The sequence below is a fragment of the Plasmodium malariae genome (genome assembly GCF_900090045.1).
Source record: "Plasmodium malariae genome assembly, chromosome: 13".
NCBI classification, from domain to species: Eukaryota; Apicomplexa; class Aconoidasida; order Haemosporida; family Plasmodiidae; genus Plasmodium; species Plasmodium malariae.
The window spans coordinates 2,358,105-2,381,624 of NC_041787.1; the positions used below are offsets into that span (position 1 = coordinate 2,358,105).

The window sequence follows — 23,520 nt, forward strand, 5'->3', positions numbered from 1 at the left end:
TATTTTTCTTATTTACGAATAACAATAATCGTGCAGTTCTTAAATCTTTGCTTAATAGTTCACTAAAACTTTCCTTTATAAAAATATTATATGATTTCTTTTGTAAAACAAATTTTAAATTTTGGAAAATATCACCTTGATATAAAATAAAAATTATATTTTTAGAATATTAGTTAATGCTTTAATTTGGTTTTTCAATATTTCTTTAATATTTATATTTAATTAAACACGTAAAAGTTTATTATGTGCTTAATTTCATAATTTATTTATTCATACTCCTTTATACATTAATTTGGTATTATCCCCAATTAAGAATAAAAAATATGAAAAGTGTGGTAATAATATTTTATATTAATATGAACCATATTCATTTTTATTAAAGGATAATTCTTTGAATACACTTAAATGTATATTTATAATGTAATACTCCTTATATTAAAAAAAATTACGCGAAAAAAAAAAAAAATAAAAAAAAATAAAAAATAAAATTAACAAGCTTTTCTAAGTTATGATTTTTATATACATAATAAAATACTAATAAAGTTAAGCTTTTTAAGTAATGCGCCTATATGTGATGCACATATAAATATATGTATATAAAGTAATTTTTTTTTTTTGAATCATGAACGTATTAATAATAAATCAGTTATAAAGAAATATATCAAATATTCTCCTATGATTCTTCAATTATGGCATACAATTTATTTTGTATACGCTTTATTAATTTGTTATATTATGAATTTATTACTCTGTTATAAAAAACTCATACATAATAACAAAATAAAATAAAATTTAAATATATAAATAAAACGTTATAACCCTCAATAATAATGTAATATTATAAAATAAATGGAATAAAGTATTTGAAATAAAATGAAAATATCTTATAATTAAAATGTATTCGTAAAAAAAAGTGATAAATAAAAAAAAATTGATTAATAATAAAATAAAAGGAGAAAAACTTATATTTCATAAAAAGGCAAAATTTTGGTATAAATCATAAATAATAAAAAAAAAATTTATTTAATAAATCTGTTTTTTTTAATTTAATATAAATATATTATATAAATACAATTATACTTGTAAAAATAAAATATATATATTTTAATTTTTATAATTATATAAAAAAGCATGATCAATATAAAATAAATATTTTTATATATAACAAAAAAAAATAAATATTTTATATTTTAAAAATATACTAGTTAATAATAATATAAAAGATATCTGAATGAAAAAAAAAAAAAAAAAAGTGGAGTATTTTATATATATAATATTAATAATATATAAAATTTAAAGAAAATTTTATTTGTATGTTCTTAAAATATGAACTATTTTATGTATACATATATGTATATAATATTATTTAAATATTATTAAAGCAAATTAATAGTCCATTTTATTAAACATTAAATTAATTATAGTAAAAAGCGTAAATTATAGAGGCATTTTATATTATATAAAACCAAATTTAACTTCACAAGTAATGTATTGTTTCTATCATTAAATTATTACGTTTAAATAGTTAATATATTTTTGCTGAATAGTGTTAAAAAATTTAATTTGATGAAGCATTTTTTCACATATTATAAACTTCAATAATAAAAAGTAGAAGAGGTAGTACCAGTCAAAATTAATTATATATATATATATATATACATAATATTTTGAAGAATTAATCTTATATATATATATGTATTATCTTTCTTACTATTTATTATAATTTAGTGATTATTTTTCTTGATAAATTAAATACAGCATAATATTATTTGTTAAATAATAAAAAAAAGATTATGATATGGGAAAACGTTAAATTAAGTATATTTTGGTTTTATCCAATTGTACTCAAAAAGGAAATTAGGGGAGGACAAATAATGAATTATTTCACATTTTACTTTAAAAAAAATATAAATCTATTAGCATGTTAATATATGTAAATATGTTATTACGTGTATATATTAATATAAATGTTTAGTAGTAATTTGAGTTTTTTTTATGTATATTGTTTTTTCAACCGTTATGTTTTATTATTAATTTTAGAAGGCCTTTTTTAACATAGCTTTTTCTGAATGTATTGGCATATACCATTAAAGCATTTTGTACACAATGAATATATTCATTTTTTAGTATCTATAAAATTACGAGTACAGTTAGATTTTTTTTATTTTTTTGAAGTTTAGGAAAAATAAGAAGACCTTTTAAAAAAATTTAAATTGTGATATTAAAAAAGAGTAAATTAGAACAATGAAATGAATCCTTTTTTTCTAAACATATTTTCAATTTTTTATTTAAAATAATATGATATTTATGATGCATATTTTTAATCTTATTATAACGGTTGCATAATAATGAATAAATTATGGCAACATTTTTACATAATTTAGGTATACCTAGGGCATACTACATATTTATATAGTTAATATTATCAATGAAAAAAGCAGACTATGTGTTTTTTCATGTGCGTTTTGCAAAGAAGTATTTCATAGCTTTTTAAATATAATAATAATATAATTTTTGTATATATATACATATGTATATATGTGTTGAATAAATAAAACTAAATAAGGTAATATTTTTAATAAATTGTTTTTTGGGTAAATTTATTATAAGGTAATTAAGTAGAAATTCAGTGTTATTAAAAATTTGTTAACATTAATAAAACATTAAAAGGTTATAAAATTCGTGATATTCTTGTTTTTTCGTTAAAATTGCATTTGGTATCATAATTATTTGCTTAAGGGTTCTTTTTGTAATCAAAAAAATTATATAAGCAATACATTTTCCAATTTGTATTTGTAACATGCATTTTTTCATTTTTAAAAATGAATTGTTTAAAATGAAAAAAATTTGATCTTTTTTGTTAAGAATAAAACTACGATATTATATGGAATTTTACATTCTAAGATAATAAATATTTTCTCTAAAATATAATAAATGGATATGTATATAATATATATTTGTATACATACACTCATATATTATAATAAAACTCATGGGACTTTTGTATAATTCTGTTTACTCCATAATAATTTAGTTCTCTTTTACACTGGAAAAGCGTACTTAAATAATAGTTATGCAATTTTCTTACCCCTTTTTTGTGATATATATACATTTTTTTAGCTATGACTTAGCATAGAGTCCATTGAAGAAGAAAACAAATTTTTGATCATTGTAAATAGGTTTACATCAGGCTTAATTATAGCTTTATGTTTCTTATTAATAAATGGAAAATAAAACTGTACTGTGAAAAGTTACGCATCAATTTTCTTTATACGTATAAAGATGCAAAAATTTTTTTTTGTAAATAGTTAAAAAGGTCTGGTTAAATACTTTTAAATTAGTGTTGTTAAAGGTTTTACGAAAAGAAAAAGGCATATCTCTCTTTTAAATGTATTTATAAATCGAAGAAAAAATTTACAAAATTTGTAATTGCATTCATAGATAGAATAAGCAATTTAAAATAGAAAAGTGTAAAATATGGAATCAATTAAAAAAAAAACAATACTAAATGAACATACACCACTTGTATTGAACACTTCGATATTTCCAAAAATATAACTTCCTTTTTTCTTTTTAAAAAGGTAAAATGGTTTATATTTACATATTTTTTTTTTTAAACATTTATGTAGTAAAACATAAAAATGTAGTGTTTAGAAATTTAAACTTACAAACTTTTAGCTATTTATAGTTTGTTTTTTCATTCATTACGCTGCTATTTATTTTGATGACTTTTACTATTTTTTTTTTTTGGGAATTTCTGTTAGTGCTTTTGAAGCTATAATGTGTAATTCGTTGAGCTGTTTATATTTTATTTTTGCTGTTATGTATTTTAATATATAAAAACTTATTTTGTATGGTCTTATTTAATAATGTAGAACTAAAATAAAGTAATTTACCCTATGGAATTATTTATTACACATATGTGTATATATATATATATGTATAATATATGTATTTTTTATGTAAATGCATTATATTTTATTCCTTAAATTTATTGAGTTTCGCGTGTTATAACAGAAATATGTACAAGTGATACTTTATTTTCAAAATTCCAATGAATAAACGAAGTTCTTTTAAAAATTTATAAAGGAGAAACTAAGCTGACTGAAAATTTAAGAATAGCCTTATTTCATTTTTTCATAGACGTGGTAATGATTTTTACTGTTAATAAAATATCATTTAATTTGTGTAACCACAACATAGTGTACTATTTTATTATTTGTTTTATATGCATTATAAAATGATATAATTTACTAAAATGTATAAATTTAGACAGTTTTTTTTTTTGGTATAATTTTAAAGACACATTTTCAAAAGTACGTTGAAGTAATAAAATTATAAGCTTAAAAAGAATTTAATGAATAAGTCTAATTTAATTAAATTATAAAACAATAACGAAGAAGAAAAATAAGCTCTTTTTTTCAATATTACATAATATACTTATTTTGTATTTGCTAGAAAAATTAGTGGTGAAAAATATTACAAAAAAAAAAAAATATAAAACACATAGTAATAATTCATATCACTACATTTCATTTGACTATTTTTAAAAAGTATTAGTGGTCTTAAAAACTCATGTAAACATGTAAAAAAAAAATGATTATAAGTTGATGTAAATTGGCTTATTCATTATAGGGGACTTTTAAACACAAACAAGAAAACTTTCTTAATAAAAGTCTTTTTGTCATCTTTGTAATTTTTATATAAATATATAATATTTTAAAATAAGAATGAATTTTTATATAAATATATAATATTTTAAAATAAGAATGAATATTTTTTTCATATGTGTTCTCCTCAATATTTTTGTGATTATTTTGGATGTATTAATATAAGTAATTGTATTTTCACGAATGCTTATATAGCTTATAATTTTTTTTTTTTTTTATCTCGTTTACTTCAAAAGTGCATAATTAAAGCTAATTTCGCACCTTATTAAGTTATTTTTGTTACTTCTGTTGTTACTGCTACTGTTATTGTCATTATTGTTGTTGTTGTTACTCTCATTGTTGTTGCTGCTGTTGTTTCTTCTGTTAATGTTATATTCAGGAACATTGTTTTTTTCATTTTTAATTACTGTGTTAACCATTTTTTTCAATATCCAGTGTGTTTAACTGCTTTATGTGCAAACGTTATATGAATAATTGGTCATTTTAAAGATAAAATTATATATAAGATGCTAGGACATGTAGAATAATGTGTTTTTCATGTAACATAAAAGAAATAAGTGAGCCTATGATTTTAAGAAAACTTAAATGTTACTCTCGAAAGAGTCATAAATTATTTTTTTTTAATGTTTAAATTAAAAGGTTAAAAACAATTTTTACTAACTTAAGGGAAAATAAAAGATTGGAAAGAAATATGCTAGTTCCCCCAACCACATATTACATGTGTTTTATATCAGTATTTTTAGAAATATTGGTAAAAATGTTTAGTTTATGCTTTTACACCATATATAATTTTTTTCCTTCACTGTGGTTCACAAAGAAAAAAAAAGAAACAAATTACATCATTTATACTTGTTTTATTGCATGATGAAAATTATTATGATGTGCAATATCGTTAGCTTTTTTTTTTTAATCATTTTATCAAAAATAATTTTATACAATTTCATTTTATTTAGAATATTTTCTTATGATTTAGTTTATAAAAGTAAACATAATCTTTTGCACCCCAATGAAAGAAATCTTGCTGAAGGCAGTAGACTAAGGTTACCGACAAAACGTTCGTTTGATTGTTCTTTTACAGTGGATGAATCAATAAGAATTTATCATATACTTTATGTAGAATTATTAATTCTTGGTGATATCGTAACTTATATCATTAATCATATAAATAGAACTCAAAGCATTATCTATTCTGAAGAAATGCTTACGGAAAAAGTGAGACAACGTGTTAGCATTGAAATGCCAAGTTATCCCCAATTCAGAATAGATAATATGACAAAAAGATTGAAGCAACAAGTTGAAGAGGTGTTCTTAAATAAACCATTAAATCAAGATAAAATTTTGAAAGTATATGAAGGGTTAAGGTTGGAATTTGATACAACAATGCAAGTTTTAGATTGTATATTAAGAGAATCACATGAAGATATAAGAAATCATATGTTAAATAATTTACCCGTTATACGTTTATTACATAATTCAAAATTGACTGACAGTAATATTTTAATAAGCGATGACGCGTTATCTCTTATAGCACTTCGAATTAGAGCTAGGATACTAGACCTTTTGCAATGGCATTTTGAAAGATATTCACTAGCAAATAATTCCTGAAAAAGTTAATCAACTTCATTATTTATATTTATTCAGAAAAAAAAAAAAAAAGTATATATATATATATATACATATATGAACATTTGTACCTTTTTAATACGTTTTACGCTTATATTTGTAATATAACATGTAACGAGAATGATATTTAGTATTATATAAAATTAAAAAATCTTAGAGGCCTTTCATATCCGGAGTTTACTATATATATAGCAACCAATTATTTTATAGTAGTTATTTGTCAAATTGTTTATGTTAAAAATATAGAGACATAAAAAATAAGTATTACACCAATAACAGAGTATTTTAACATAATGGAAAACAAAATCATACTGTAATAAAAGTGATCAGTAATATTATTTACTTTATATACTTATAAATAACGCTTTTTAATTTGTTTTTGTGAATAAAGCCTGCGATTAAAATGTTAATATATTATAAGAATTGTACTTGTTACTTTCTGTAGTAAAGATTAGCGAAATATTTTACAAAAAAGGATGCGGAAATAAAAGAAATCCAATAAATATATATCATTTTAATATTATACAGCATCTTACTATAAAAAAAAAAAATAAAATAATTAGCACTAAATAAATACTCATATATTTAAATATCACAAAAGTAACATAAGAGCATTTTGAGAAGGAACAAAATATAATATAGTATAAATAAGAACAAAATAATAAAAACTATAGTAATGCAATTAATATAAATATTATTTTAGACAAAAATATTAAGTATGTACATTTTTTTTTAGAGATCGATATTGTATTTATATAGAATTAATTTATTACAGTATTTTGTGTTGCCTTGTTATATATATTTATTATTCATATTTCACCATGTTAATGTATTTACAGATATATTAATTAATCTTAGTTATGTTCTAATTAATGTAGATTACTTAAGTACCTCATAAAGATTTAAAACCAAAACTCCAGTTTTTACGTATATATCATAATCATTTTCTGTCTTAGATTTTTAAGAAGCTAATATAAATGTTTAAAGAAAATTTTAACTTTGCATTATAATTTTTTTTGAGAACCTTTTCCAATTTGAGTAATTAAAATATTGTTAAATTGGTTACTCATGGAGAATTGTTTTAGGTATTTCTATTTCACACATGCATATTATTTTTAATTATTACAATGTCTGAATAATATACATAAAGTAGTGTTTTAATTTTGCATTTATGGAAACACAGTTACACAAAATATTTAATTTCTCTAAGATTTTCCAAAAAAAAAAAGTAGATATATATATACACCGGAAAAATGCGAATGAAACTTAAAATTTTGGAGTAAAGAACATCATCAAAAATTTTGTACTTCCTTGAAATGCAAATAAAATATATAATGATTAATGAAAAAAAAAAAAGTTCAAATTATTTTGAATACGAAAAAGTGTTAAAATTAAATATACACTGGTATTTGATCCCTTTAAAACTTTTTTATATTTACATAGTTAAATCAATAATAACCAAAAAAACTGAGTTGTATGCTTTTAAAATTACTATGAATAATTCCTGTGGCACATTTTAAAGGTGTATAAAAATTCATAATCTTTGGGTTTAAAATATGCAAAGTTTATGTGGTACAGTGTCTCTTATAAATCAAGGTTATTTGAAACGCATTAAAAAAAAAAAAAAAAAAAAAAAAGAAGTTAGCACATTACATGTCAGTTAATCACGAGTAAATACAATTATGTATATAAAAAGGTGTCATAAATGAATTATATAAAATTTTTTTTTTTTTTTTTTGAACACGAAATTTTTTATACAATGAAAAAATATGTAAGCAAGAATATTTTTTGTAAAGAAAAATGTATTTCAGTTGAACAAAGTATGTTTTTTTTTTTTTTTTTTTTTTACAAATAATTTTGAACAAGTATATATCTTCCTTAAATTATATAATTCACTAAAAAAATTGTATTGAAAATTTTTTTTTTGGGATATATAAAAAATACAATTATGAATATAATTGAGGTTTATAGAAATTATACGAAATCAAATTATTTTTATGCTTAACTTAAACATTTATGTTTTAAAATGCTATAAATTGTGTAAATGAATTGATGAATGAATACAAGATACAACCATATTTAATTCTTTTAAGAAGAAATAAATTTATAGAGAAAACTCAGTGATGGAAGAAAATATATAATTATACATTTTATTATACTTCAAAAATTTAATGATATTCGTCATTAATTTTTCTTCTGTTGTGCAATTAAAATTTTAATTTGTATAGAAAAATTATAATAGAATAGTTTCACTTCTATAACGTTTTATAGATTATTGTACATTTTTTGAGCAAGTACTTTTAATACTCATCTTTGTTTATTTCGTATATATAAAAAAATTTGACTTTTTTTCAGTTCTATTTTGTAAAAAAAAAAAAAAAGGAAAACGAAAAAAAGATTTTTGATTATTTTATGGGTAATCTACTTATATAAATATATCAATGTTTGTCATTAATATAACTTAATAATATTTAAACCAAATCATTTTTTGTTTATTCATCGTAGTGTACTACGAGTATTATTAAACTATGGAAGTGTTTACTATATAGTAACTTATTATTACAACTAAATTATAGTAACTTATTATTACAACTAAATGAAAACTTTTAATTTTTAAGAAAAGATATTTTACGCCATAAAACATGAACCTGCCAATTGGTACAGGCAAAAATGATCATATTATACAGAAGTATATATATATATATATATAATTTTTATGTGACGACATATTAACAATGCTGATTTTATTGAGTGAATTCGCTTTAAATAAGTATAATATATTTTATAATTAACATATAGAATTTTTTAGTATTCATGGTGAAATTATTATTAATAATATATATAGCTATTATTTTAGGTATTACAATATAATATTGTATTTATATAAGATTTAAATTATTTTTTTAGGTTAATTTTAGGTATATTACTTTATTTAAATATCATTTACGGCTTCAATAGCTTCCAAATATATATGTTTTCATAATTTATTTCTGTTCTGAGCGTATAATGTTAGAGAAAATGTTTTTTATTATTATTGGTGAATGGTGAATATCTAATTTCTCTATATAACAATTATTTTTTATTTCATTTATATAATTTATGAATTACATTGAAAAAGTACTTATGTTTATATCTAACTAAAAATATAAATAAAAATATGATAAAAATAATTTCTATGTTTTTGATGTACTTTTGCATGTTTATTATTATAAGAACATCCATAAGACTTTTAATTTTAAAAAATTAGCTTGTAATATTAATAAGATAAAACAACAAAAAATATATTATTATAATATATATATTTGTGCGAAGCAGCATAGTGCTAAAAGGAAAGGGAGTAATATATAAATTATGAATGAAGAGCCTTTTAATATTACTTAAAAAATGGAAACACAAAAGTACAGGCAGCTAGGAGGCAAAAAGAACATGCTCTATTATCTTATTAAAATTTCAGTCTTTACCATAATAATTTTAATACTGCAAGGCCTTACTGATAATGTACGATATTATGAATAGTTTTAAAAATTTAAACATTTTTTATCTTTTTATATTTTTTTTATGTAATATTATAGTTTCTTCAAATATATAAAAATATTCATTTTTTTATAAACATACTTAGCACAATGTTAAAATATATGGGAATAGTGAAATGAACGAAGGAAAACCATTATACCAAAGAAATAAGAGAATATTAAGTAAACTTAAAGAAGACTACGAATTGGAACATAATAGAAAGTGTGAAACTTTATTACGCACTAAAGAAGGTGAAAGTAAATGCGAGAATAAGACAAACAATGGTATTATATTAGCTGCTGAACACGTAAATACATCTACTGAAAAAAAAGAGTTAGAAGGAATGAAACTCAATAATGGTAAAACAAAAAATGTTAATCCCTCTAAAACTGAAATTAACAACTCAAAAAAAAATAAAGATTCTATTACACCTTCTTTCTTTGTGAAATTAATTTTTGATGAACCAGAAAAGGCAATTGGAATAACAATGCTTTATGTAGGGGCATTTTTAAAATATGTTTATCAATTCATTACAAAAAGTAATACATCTACAAATAAGAATAAAAGTGGTTTAAATTGATTTTCATTAAAAAAGAACATACAAAAATAGTATTATAGCATATAATATAGACCAAATTATTTATCAACATAAGGAGTAAAACATAATATGGGTAAAAGTTTTCTTATTAAAAAGTAATTATATATATACTCAGAGTGTTATTTATAAATTGTTCACATGTCATTTAATTTGTTCATTTAACTTATAAAATGAATTGGAATAATAGTTTTATAAAATATATTTGGTTTTTCTTTTGTTTTGTTTATTATTTAGTAATGCTTAAATGTGTATTAGCTTTTATTATTTTAGTATACTTATTTTTAAGTATTTTTCTATATGTATAATTGCATATGTATATAAGTAATACTATATTTAATATGTGATTTTTATTTCGTAATATGGAATTAACTATATTATGTTTTTCTGTTTAAATGAACAAATTTATTTTAATTTGTTATAATGGATTTTTTTTTTTTTTTTTTTTTTTGAATAAAATTTTTTCACTTTTGTTTAATTAAAAATAAATATATTATTATCAAAGGTTTTTAATGAGAAAGGTATTATAATTCTTATATGAACATGTTTCTAATTAAAAATTCAAGATGTGAGTTATGTCAATTTTGACTTTAAAAATATTGCAAAAATAGATATTAGAAAAACACAAAATGTGAGTTATGTCAATTTTGACTTTAAAAATATTGCAAAAATAGATATTAGAAAAACACAAGATGTGAGTTATGTCAATTTTGACCTTAAAAATATTGCAAAAATAGATATTAGAAAAACCCTTTTATCGCTTTAAATAGTTTAAAATTAAATATTCCAAGTACTTAAATAATTTACAATAAATGAGTAATATATATATGTATATATACATATATAAATATTGCCACCTCCTTGTGCGTGCTGTTTTAATATTTTGTTTAAGACATTTAATTTAAAATAATGGAGATTATTCATTGTTATGTATGGAATTAATACTCACTGTGGATACTATCCTAAAGGGAACATGATTTACTAATAAGTTACATTAGTAAATATATTACAGTATTCTTATCTTAAAAACACTAAGTTAATAGATTATTAAATAAAAAATGTTCACACACGTTAATTCAGCTTTTTATATATTCTTTTCTTTCCTATCGAATAAAAGAATATTCTTTTAAATACTATAAATGCAGAAAAAATTTCAACTTCTGTCACATGCATACATATGTAAATATATATATAATTATTTATTTTTTATAATATTTCACACAGTGCATCTGTTAATATAATCACCTATTTGTGTGTGAAAATATGTTTAACAATTTAAAAAAAAAAAGTTTATGCAGAAGGCAATTACTAAGGAAGAAATTTACTATCCTTATGCATATAAATGATTCTCAAAAAAAAAGGAATTGTACGGTAAATTTTTATTTTATGAATTTTTTTTTTTAAATGTGAATTTTTCTATTTTATTGTACTGCATTTTATTTATATAAAACACAAAAGAAAGATAATTAAAAAGTAAGTCATTCATGAATAAAGAACATACATAAAAAATAAAACATTTTTGTTATGAAAACATATATTATCATGTTCAACAATATGTTTTTTTTTTTTAAGTTTCACTAGCTTAATATACTATAAAATGAATAAAATATATATGTAATAAATTAATTACGTTATTTAAAATTATTATGAATAATAATAATTAATAGAAAACGTCATAAAATAAACTTGATTTTGTTAAAGTGTAATATATACACATATCTATCTTCCATCTTATTATATTCCTAATAACACAATTAACTTTATTGAATTATTTGAATTATATAAATTCTCTTCTTACATAATTCTGATTAATTTTTTACTTTCCCTCTTTTTTTTTTTTATATATATATTTTATTTAGCAAAATTTATGTTTTATATGTAAATATAGTGAACAACAAATATACAAACAATAATGCAGAGAAAATTTAAGTGAATGGTTAAGCAGTCTCAATCACCAATTTTGCTTAACAAACTTTAATATATTAATATATTTTATAAAATCTAATACATGTAAAAATATAATTTGTGAGTTACATGTACTAAATTTATATATTCGTGTAATATTTTTTTAGTGTAAAAAATAAGCAAAAAATGATAAAAAAAAATTATGTATGTTTTACACCCTCATAATATATTTTTTTTACCACAGTAAATAACTTTAAATTTAAATGAGAAACAGAAAATAATGATAATATATAGAAAGAAAAATTCTAAAAAGAACAAGAAATAAAATTAAATATGCTAAAAAGCTTTTGGGGAATAAGAAAAATATTATCTTAGCAAATATATTTTCTTTTAAAAAAAATTTTAACTTGTAATTTGGGAATATATTTGGCACCAGGTGATCCATATGTATGTATTTTATTATATGTGCCATATGACATATCGCAATCTTAGGTAATATACAATATTTCCTCAATTAAATAAGATTTACACCTATTTTACGAAGAATTTGTATTACAGTGTGTCCTATTTAAAGTACAATTTATTATATAATTTTTTAAAAAAGAACGAACATTTTATTTTACTTTTCATTTACACTATTTTCAATTTTAAAATTAATTGTGTACATAGGCAAAAGAAAACATTTTCGTAAAAATGAAACACATCGTAATGAAATTTAATGTAAAAGAAAAAATAGGTAGATAAATATACGTGATTAAAAAAGGATTTTTTAACGAAATATTATCTTTAGTGGAATAAATTTTAAAAAACTAAGAAACTGTTTTATCTAAAAAAAAAAAAAAAAAGAAGTTTATTATTGTAATTTCACTAATTGCGTTTTCGTCATTTTTCATGATGAAAATTTAAACGTATTAAGTACATTTAAATTAAAAATAATTTTATAATTTATGTTTAAAATCTTAATGAGAGAATTAGCAACTGAGAAAATTAAATAAAGAAAACGTTTTACATGTAACAATCGCGGATTATAAAAATATTCAGAATATAACTTATTTTTTATGTTGCTAGATTTGTGTGATTTTTTTTTAAATCTTATTTTAAAAAAAAATTAGGAATAAACATACTAAAAAAAAAAAAAAGGCTATTAAAAAAGACACATAATGTGAAATAACCCCCAAATGTGGACCATTTTTAAGGTTATATAAAAATATAAGTACTATATTCTTTTACTGAACATTTTAAAGGGAAAACATATTTCGCTAATTATTTAAAATATTTTTTTATTCAATGATGATAAAACATTTTAATAATTCTTAATGTATTGTATTTTATTGGATTTAATTTTTTTTCTTTTTTAAATGTTCGAACCATGGATTGACTATAACATTTTTCCCCTTAATATAAAGAACGTGGGTATATAAAATAAGAATACTTTTCTTATGAAGAAAATAATTTCTTTTTTTAATTTACAAATATAAATAGTTCAGAATGGGTATTTGTAAGGAATTCATTTATACTTTAAATGGAACTCATTTTGTTACTTATATAGCAAAAGTTATGCATTTGCATATGCATTCATTTATTGTGAATGAGAAAAATGTTCGCAAAAGAATTTATTTAAACTTTATGCCTAGCTTTTGTTCTGTTGTAGGTTTTGTTTCCATTACTTGTATATTGTTACTAGTAAGTTGAAATATATTTTTTGAAATAAGACATTGTTTTTTACTATTTTTATATTATATTTTAAGTGAATAAACCGTTTAATATATTATTTTAAATGTGATTTTATAATTTTTCATATAGAATATATATATATTTGAGAAAATTAAGGTTACACAAGCACACATAAGAAGCAGATATTTTTTAAGGAATTTATGTGAGTTAAGGAAAAATGGGAGTTATAATCTAAGTAATAATAGAACAGATACCAATTCAGTAGTTTCAAATTCATGTGGAACCAATAATTTTGAAAAGAAATATAATGAGAATGAATTTGGAATAAATGTGGAAAATGTTTTACAACAACAATTAAGTAATATTGACATTGATTTATTGCGAAAAAAATGTTATGAAGAAAAAATACAATTAACTGAAGAAGAATTATATTCGTTAATTCATAATTTAGAAGAAGTTCCAAGTTTGCCTGACATGAATATTATATGGTTGCAAGTGCGCACTATTGAGGCAGATAAGTTTGCGAATATGCTTTATAATTTATAAATACATTTGGAAAGTATAAAAGATAAGTATAAAGTAAAAAAGGAATCTATGAATATTAAATGGGAAAATTGTTTAAATGTGATTTTAAAAAGAAAAAAAGAGCATGAAACTTTTTATAATATGCGTTTTTTTGCCCTTCTTGATATGAAATCATTTACATTGACAGAATTTGTAGATGTTATTAATGAAAGTAGAAATGCAATTGCAAATTTTGAAAAAGAAATGATAATTACATGCAAGAAAATGTTCGATGAATAGTAGAAACATAAAATGAGAGTATTGAAAATGACGTATAGAATCACTTTTGCGAAAATAATAGAATAAGAAAGAATATAGACGTGGTGTAGTAAAGAAGTAATGAAATAAAAACGTAATAAATAAATATATATTTATTTTATTTGAGCAATAGAGTGCATATGATGAAAATTTGTACACATGCTTTTTCTAAAGTGAATTTTGAAACAAATGAAAATGATAAAGATATAAATTAGTACGTTTACCATATAAAATACTCTAATTGCTATAGGGTACACATAATCAAATATTTTTACAAGAAAAATAAAGTGGAAGACTAAAGATTCACATATGAATGAATATATATATATATTGATTATTTAAACTCCACTTAAATATAATATAATTATCATACATGAACTTAAGCCTTATATTACTATTATTTTATTTTATTTTATTTTTTAGGTTAAAGTTTATAAAAATTTTTATTGTTTTAAATAGAAACATTTTTTAATCAATTTTAAGTTTATATTTTCATGTATACATATTATTATTAAAATAATATGTATATTAACATATAATTTATTTATATTTTTAAACATTATATTTTTTATTATTAAAATTATCTACTTATATTTTTGTAATGATTAATTATTTGAATATACATAAATGGACAGTTGTTAACTGATATATATAAAAGAAACTTATTTAATTAAAACGTATTTATAAACAATGCATATGTTATAATATTATAATGAATCATAATTTAACAATGATATATATATTTCAAAAAAGGAATTTTTTTATGTTTGCAAAATTCTTTATTTTTATGATACATATATGTATATATATATATATATATATGCTATGAAAGATAGATTGTTAAAAAGTGACAATTAAGGTAATTTTTTATATACAGCTCTTAATTTTCCGGAATCATTGAATGTTGTTGTAATAACTACGATGTAGGACTTACAAAATGTTTTAATTCTGTTTACTATTAAGTATGTTTCTGAAATATTTTTTCTAATTATATATTCTGTTTATGTAATCTTATTATACTTTCTTTATAAGAATTTATTTTTTTTTCATGTAGAATATCAATAATAATTCAACTGATTAATTCAAATATTAGTAATTACTTAAGCATACTTTTTTATATAATTATTTATAAACGTTACATAAATTTTTTACTAAGTTTTTTTGTGTCTTTAAGTGAAATAAGGATTTCCCTTAAGTGTCATTTTAATTTAGCAGTATGTATGTATATATGTACATTTGTGGTAGTTGCATGCGTGAATTTAATACATTTAACTGATATGCTCTCGATCATATGGTATATAGTTTTAATGAAAAAGAAATTCCTTTTCTATTATTATTGAATATTTATCATTTTCATAATATACATTATAAGAATTTCTTAGAAAATGAGTGAATGATTATATTTTATGTTTTCTTAGAATTCTAGTTATTACAGATTTTTTTTTTTTTTTTTTTAATTATTCAATTATATATTAATATATTATTAGTGTAATCTGAAATGTCAAAGGACACATTATTTTTTTTTGCAAACTATATCTATTTAATTGTATTGTATTAAGTATATAACTTTATTCCTTGTTATTATGCATGCGATATATATAGTTACATACTGTGATGTAAAATAATCAGCTTCAGCTATATTTTCTTATTTTTTAAATTAATTTTTTTAAAATTATTATTTTAGGATTTAAAAGAAATTTGTACTTTTTACGAAATCTCTTCTGTGAGAGGAGAACACATCATTTTATCGGCTTTGAATTATATTTTCAATATTTTTTTAGATGAGTTTTACAAAATTTTAATATATATATTATATTTTCTATTTTCTACTTTTTTTTTCATTTTATTACTCAATAAAAGTATAAATACATCTCTATTTTTATATATATTAATACTCATGATGTTGGTGCAGAATACATTACAAGTTATTTTAATATAATTTTCTTCAAACTGCTTCGAAACGTATATTTTATAGGATTCTCGAATTATCTTTATTAGAAGTTCATTTGCAAGTTCTAATGATTAATAAGTTTCTTCTTCCTATATATTTCATCGAATAAGTTATTTTTTTTTTTTTTGTGCTTGCTTTTGAAAATGATAATACAGCAAGGACAACTATAAAGTAAACTAACATATAAATAAAAAAAAAAAATTAGGTAAATAAAGTATTTATTTGAAGAATTATGAGTAATTAATAAAAAAAAATAAAACGAATTCTTCCGTATAACATTCATGTTTTTATATGTTATTTGTTCTAATTTAGTACAAATTAAAAAAAGTTTGTAAAATATCAAGAACTAAACATAATCAAATATTATTATATTTATTCGGGAATAGGCATGATCTTCTCGTTTTATTTCTATATCAATAGAAGATCCATACTGAATTACATAATTAAATAGTGTGTATATGTATTGTTTAATGGAGAATTTCCAAATTACTATCTTAGCAAATGAAGATATATATTTGAGTTATTTCATAAACAGATAATGAATATAAAGCAATTTACATTTTTATACTTTATTTTTAATAATTTGTATTTATAATCCTTATGAACACCATTCAATACAAAATAATAAATTTAATTATTTTTTTCATATTTTTATTTGTGCCACATCATGCAATCCACGAATTCTTTAATATAACTGTCATTCTCAGTATTGTGTTAACATTTAGATAAAGCAATTTTGTCATTGCCAATATTATACTTTAAATAATTAGATAAAATTCATGTAATTTATAATTTTGTTTTGTATTAGTAAACGATTAAATAGGATACAGAATTCTGCGACGTTTAGTATGTTTCCTGATAATCTCCATATTATCTGTTTTCTCCGTATTCCTCTGTATACAGATTTTGATACAAGTATCTCTCCATTCTCTTTTTTTTCGTATCCTTTTATTATCCCTCTTATAGTTTAATTTTCATTTTTTGTTATAAATATTACTTATTATTTAATATTATTATATAATGAAATATATAGTTTATTATGTAAATGATTATTTATAACTTAATTTGAGAGATGTAGAAGTGAATAAGAGATAATTCTTAATTGTAACGATAAAATTGGTTTTCATAAAATTTATATTATGCTTGTATAATAATTTATTAAATTTATGTTTTAAATAAATAATTTATAAAATATTTATTTAATTTTTTAATTGTTTTTTTTACTTTTTATTATATATGTACTTATATAAGAGCGGCATTTTAAATAACGAGTAATGAATGGAATAACCACCACAATTGCAGTTATTCTGTATTAAAACAATATGTATTAATAATAATATATGAATTATTGCTCTTATCAATTATTTTTTATAATATAGTAGTAATTATATATATTTAAAGTTTTTATTTCTTGTATTTTTAACAATTTCATTTATATTATCAGAAATATAAAGAGAGAATAATTTTTTTTTGTATATTATGAGGTGATCCGCGTACAAAGAAAAAAAGTTTTAATAAAAAGCAATAATTTTAACATTGTACATTTATTTTATAAGTAGCTTTTTTTTTTTTTTTTTTTTTTGTATGTAGCTATTTTGTAAATGAAGATTGAACGTGATATGACATAAAGTATACAACAGAAATATAGTGTTTTAAACTTAAACAAAGAATACATATTAGCAGATACACAGCTTATCTTACTTTAGTATTTTTTTACTTTTATTATCATTTTATTTTAACTTTTTTCCTTGTAGTCGAATAATTTTTATTTTTTTGTAGCATAATATTTTTTTGGTTTTTTTGAGTGCTCTTGTATTTTGTTTAAAATTTGTGCTTTAAGTACGTTATTTATTCCTCAATGAAGTAATACCTTTTTTTACGTATTCATTTTTCATTATTTTTGTATACATTTTTGTTCACTGGTGTTATTATAAATTTGGACGCCAGGTGTGCTGCCAATTTTTTTTTTATTTTATATAGCCATTATTTTTCGTGCGTATTTTGTACCATTTTAATAACTATATGTATATAGCTAGTTATTGTAGTTTTTAATATAATAAAATATTTCACGTTTTTATGATAAAGAGATTAAAAAAAAACATAATACAAATAAACATATAACGTTGGGGATTTTTGATCCCGTAGGTAATCTGGGCGTAACTAGTTCATTTTTTTTTCTCAAATGCAAAAATATGAAAAAAAATTTTGAAAAATTTTTAAAAAAATAATTGAAAAAATTTGAAAGAATTTGTGGATCAATTTTTAAGCAAATTATTAATAAAAGTATTTTTTTTTATTTTTTGAATCAATTTTTCAGTAAATTTTTAAAAATTTGTAAGCTATGCAAAGTTTTTAAAATTTGAAGATTATAAGGTTTTTTTATTGAATTAGTTATTTTTTAGTAGGATATTTGAAATTGATATTGATAGAATATATTACTATATGTATATATTTGTTCAATTATTTTCTTATATTTTATTATAAAAATTAGCAATAAACAATGCAAAACAAAAATTATGTTTTTGTTTTGAATGTTTTATGAACATTTTTTTATAGGTAATTTGGGGAGTTGCACCCATATTACCTCTAAAAATAGGCCCTATTTTTCAAATATATTCTTTGTTAAACAGTATATTTTGATAAATTGAGACCTATTTTTAGTATGTTTGCAATATTTGCACGACAAATAGAGCATAACGAGTAGTTCTTGTTATATATTTATAATTTTTATGTTGTAATGTTATAAATGTATTACGGGCGATAATAGATTTTATATTTATTGCTATATTATTATAAATTAATTATATTTAGAAAAATACTAGGAATATATCTATGAGTATATATATATATATATATTTATAGACATGTAGTATTAGATATGTTTAGTATGTTTCTAATATTTTTAATAGCTAATAATTAATCGTCTCAATAGCTAAATGTTGGAAATAAAAATATGATATACTATTATAGTATAAGTACGATAAAACATATATTTACATGTGTAGAGATATATATTAAGTATAATTCTAAAACATTTGTTTTTGATAAGTTTTTAATGTATATGTGTTTATATGTGTATGTGTGATTGTGTTTATAAATAATGGTATTTTGGTAGATTGGGCTTTACTAGTAAATAAGTCGCGCACTGTGTAAATAAACGTGGAAATAGATAACACTTTAATGAAATATGTTAATATAAGTGTTAATACAGATTTTAAAAAAATTTAATACAAATTTAGTTTATTAGTTGCATTTTTAAACGCATAACTAAAATTAATAACTTTTTTTGTATTATAAAACAGTTTACAAATAGAATAATATTTTACAAATACGATAATTTTTAATTTTAATTTTTGTATCTGTAAAAAATTATTCTATAATAGCTGATCCTCAACCGGATGTGCATCGAAAAAATTTGTAATAATAATATTGCAATGTTTTAAGTAGTTGTATTGTCGGTATATAAAATAGAATAACAAATTTATCGAAATACACATTAAAGTTGAAAATTGTGAAAAATTTAGAATAGATCAAAGTAAATAATGCTTTAAAATATATTTTTATTTTACTCCTATTTTTATGAGATATGTAGATATGATACCTTCTTTGTTTTGATTTGGACGATTTAATAAAAATTAACCATTACAAAGAAGGTACACATAAATTTGTACGCAGAATAAATAGTATACATTATGGCACATAATTATATAATATACCATTATCCAATATTGTGTAATTTTCCATTTTTTACAATTAAAAAAGGGTGTGTGTTCATATATATATTAGGAAAACTGTTAACAAATGCATATAATTTCAGAAAGTCGTTATTCGCTTTTATTAATTTAAATAGTGACCTTTTTACGGTAGTTACAAGGAAATGTTATACTTATTATACTTGATAACTTTTACGTAGATTCATTGGAATAACAATTTTATTGAATCCACACATAAATGTAGAAATGTAAGATGATAATGTTAAATGCACATCTTACAAATTTGCTTTAAAAAACCATTATTTTATTGCAAATTTTGCGTAGTATGTGGTAACTTCTTTTTTGCGTAGGATCAGTAGATTTGTATAAATCCTAATCACTACAAAAAAAAGAATGCATATATGAATTTGTAAACAAAATGAATAATTTTTATGACCCATTATTATATAATATACCATTATCTAATATTGTATAATTTCCCAATTTTTACTAATAAAAAAGGGTGTGCGCTTATATAAATTAGGAATGCTGTTACAAAAAGCGCGTCAATCTAATAAATTTGTTATTTGTTTTTAATTAATTAATTTTTAATTATTTAAAAACTGACCTTCTTACCGCAAGTACAAGGAAATGTTTTAATGGGCATTGTGCATAATACTTGATACTAACGGTAGATTAATTGGAATAACAAATTTATTAGAAAATACATTTATGCTTTGTGAGAAAATTGTAAAAATAGTGTGTGCTTAATTGCTGAAGATCTCTTTCTATTATGAAACAGTTTTTAACTTAATATGCCATATAGATCAGTTATTAAATAATTATTTATATATATACAGATAGATAATATATTATATAAGCGAAGATATTATAATTTCTTAGCATATTGAATAATATTTTTCTGTACTATGATATATATGGGGTGTGTACTAACGATACTTTTTTTGAGGTTCTTATAAAAATTAGAATTTAGTTTTGTCTATATTTTTACTAAGTACTCAAAAATATATGTTTGTTATATGTAACAACTAATAAATTTATTACATTTTGAAATAAATCTTATTTTGTTGTTTTGTAGTTTGAAAAACTGAACTTTTATTGACTAATAAATAGTACAAAATAATACAATTTATTGCATTTTAAAATAATTGTTATTATTTTATATTTATTTATTAGTAGCTTAAAAACTAATATCAAACAACTAATAAATAATTAATAATATTTCTACTACATTTTGAAATAATTATTATTTCTTGGTAAAATTTAGTTTTGAAGCTGTAAATAAACAGAACAGTTAAATGATACGTAACCGTCTTTGAGGTGTAGTCTTGAAATATTAGCAGACCAAAATAGGATTGCGCTTATAAATGCGGACAGAATTATAATATGATACATGTTAAGGATTATTGAAGATTAGTTTTTCTATATATCCTTTTCAGGTCGTTCTTCTGTTTATTAAATAAGAGTCGTATCATAAAATGAGGAAGATCTAGTTGTTTTTGCGTATTATTAATAAAAACGAACTGTTTATAAGTAATTGAACAACTGTGACTAGCCTTTTTCTTAAGGGGTAGTTAGTATATAATATAGTATACTTATAATATTTATAATGGATTAATTAGTATAACAATTATTGCGAAATTGTATATATAAATCCGGGTTAGTTCAAAAATTAAGGTGTTTTAACAACAAATTACATCTATTTTGAATTATTTTGAAAAATTCGTTTTTACATAGTGCGCGGCTATATTTATTTGTAAAATTTACAATATCAATTTACCTAAAATTTAAGAACACACAAGAAAATATAGTAATTACTTGTAGTTATTGTAATTTATAATATTTATCTATTAAGACATTAATTTTTTATGGCATATTTAATCAAATATTTTTTAAAATTATTGAAGTATGGATTATAATATATGCTAAATATAAATGTATTCTTACGTATTTAAATATATAAACTGCATATAAAATATACATAGTATTGAATATTAAAACAAGATCAAGATCATAGCTAATAATATAATAATGGTTTGTATTTCTGATATTCTATTTAATATATAGTCATATAAATCTGTATCATATGGAATTTTTTGTATAAGGAAAATATAGTATGGAAAGTTCTTTATACGAAATATTTTAAAGAGTGAAGGAAGGACAAGTATTTTAAGCATAAAATTACGCATAATAGAAAAGAGTTTTAGGATTTAATTATTGTATTACTAAATATATTTGTTTTTAGTATTAATAAGATTATAATATCTGTGAAAAGTAAGGATTACGAATAAAATTAATTATTTGAAAAAAAATTTTATTTTTATAATACCTGCATTGTTCACATATTAAAAGTAAAAATAGTTCCTATGAAAATTTACTATTAATACTTTACAAATGTATGGGGTACAATGTTGAATTAATTAGGATAAAAAAGTTAAGATAATGTAATGAAATTAAGTAGGGTACATTATATATTAGGGGGTAATTCATATATTTTAAATTGTAAAGGTTGATTTCAAATAATAAATGTTGGTAAGATTTTGTTATTCAAAGAAAATTGTTTGAAGAATTTAATTTTATATGGTGGAGTAAATTAAATTATTTTTGGTGTGTATAATTGGTGTTAGTACAAAAAAAGGAGTTGTCTGAAATACAGAAATATTACTTATTGGTGGGAAGGAAGACTGGTTAATTGGTTTAACAAAGATGGAATTACAATTATTACTTATTGGTGGGAAAGAAGACTGGTTAATTGGATTAACAAAGATGGAATTACAATTATCACTTATTGATGGGAAAGAAGACTGGTTAATTGGATTAACAAAGATGGATTACAATTATTACTTATTGGTGGGAAAGAAGACTGGTTAATTGGATTAACAAAGATGGAATTACAATTATTACTTATTGATGGGAAAGAAGACTGGTTAATTGGATTAACAAAGATGGATTACAATTATTACTTATTGGTGGGAAAGAAGACTGGTTAATTGGATTAACAAAGATGGATTACAATTATTACTTATTGGTGGGAAAGAAGACTGGTTAATTGGA

The 23,520-nt window shown here is 20.4% G+C and overlaps 3 protein-coding genes across 3 annotated transcripts; all 3 read left to right on the forward strand.

Annotated features, from left to right (window-relative positions):
- Positions 1-5,531: 5,531 nt before the first annotated feature.
- On the forward strand, positions 5,532-6,275 carry PmUG01_13056600 (Plasmodium exported protein, unknown function; the record flags this gene model as incomplete). The annotated part of the gene is made up of 1 exon (XM_029007572.1): positions 5,532-6,275. The coding sequence occupies one exon, from the start codon at positions 5,532-5,534 to the stop codon at positions 6,273-6,275; it is 744 nt and encodes a 247-aa protein (XP_028863948.1).
- Positions 6,276-9,677: 3,402 nt separating this feature from the next.
- On the forward strand, positions 9,678-10,386 carry PmUG01_13056700 (Plasmodium exported protein, unknown function; the record flags this gene model as incomplete). The annotated part of the gene is made up of 2 exons (XM_029007573.1): positions 9,678-9,791; positions 9,913-10,386. 2 exons carry the CDS (start codon positions 9,678-9,680, stop codon positions 10,384-10,386), a joined length of 588 nt encoding a protein of 195 aa, XP_028863949.1.
- A 3,408-nt stretch (positions 10,387-13,794) lies between these two features.
- Positions 13,795-14,526, forward strand: PmUG01_13056800 (Plasmodium exported protein, unknown function; the record flags this gene model as incomplete). The annotated part of the gene is made up of 2 exons (XM_029007574.1): positions 13,795-13,989; positions 14,110-14,526. The coding sequence occupies 2 exons, from the start codon at positions 13,795-13,797 to the stop codon at positions 14,524-14,526; spliced, it is 612 nt and encodes a 203-aa protein (XP_028863950.1).
- Positions 14,527-23,520: the final 8,994 nt, after the last annotated feature.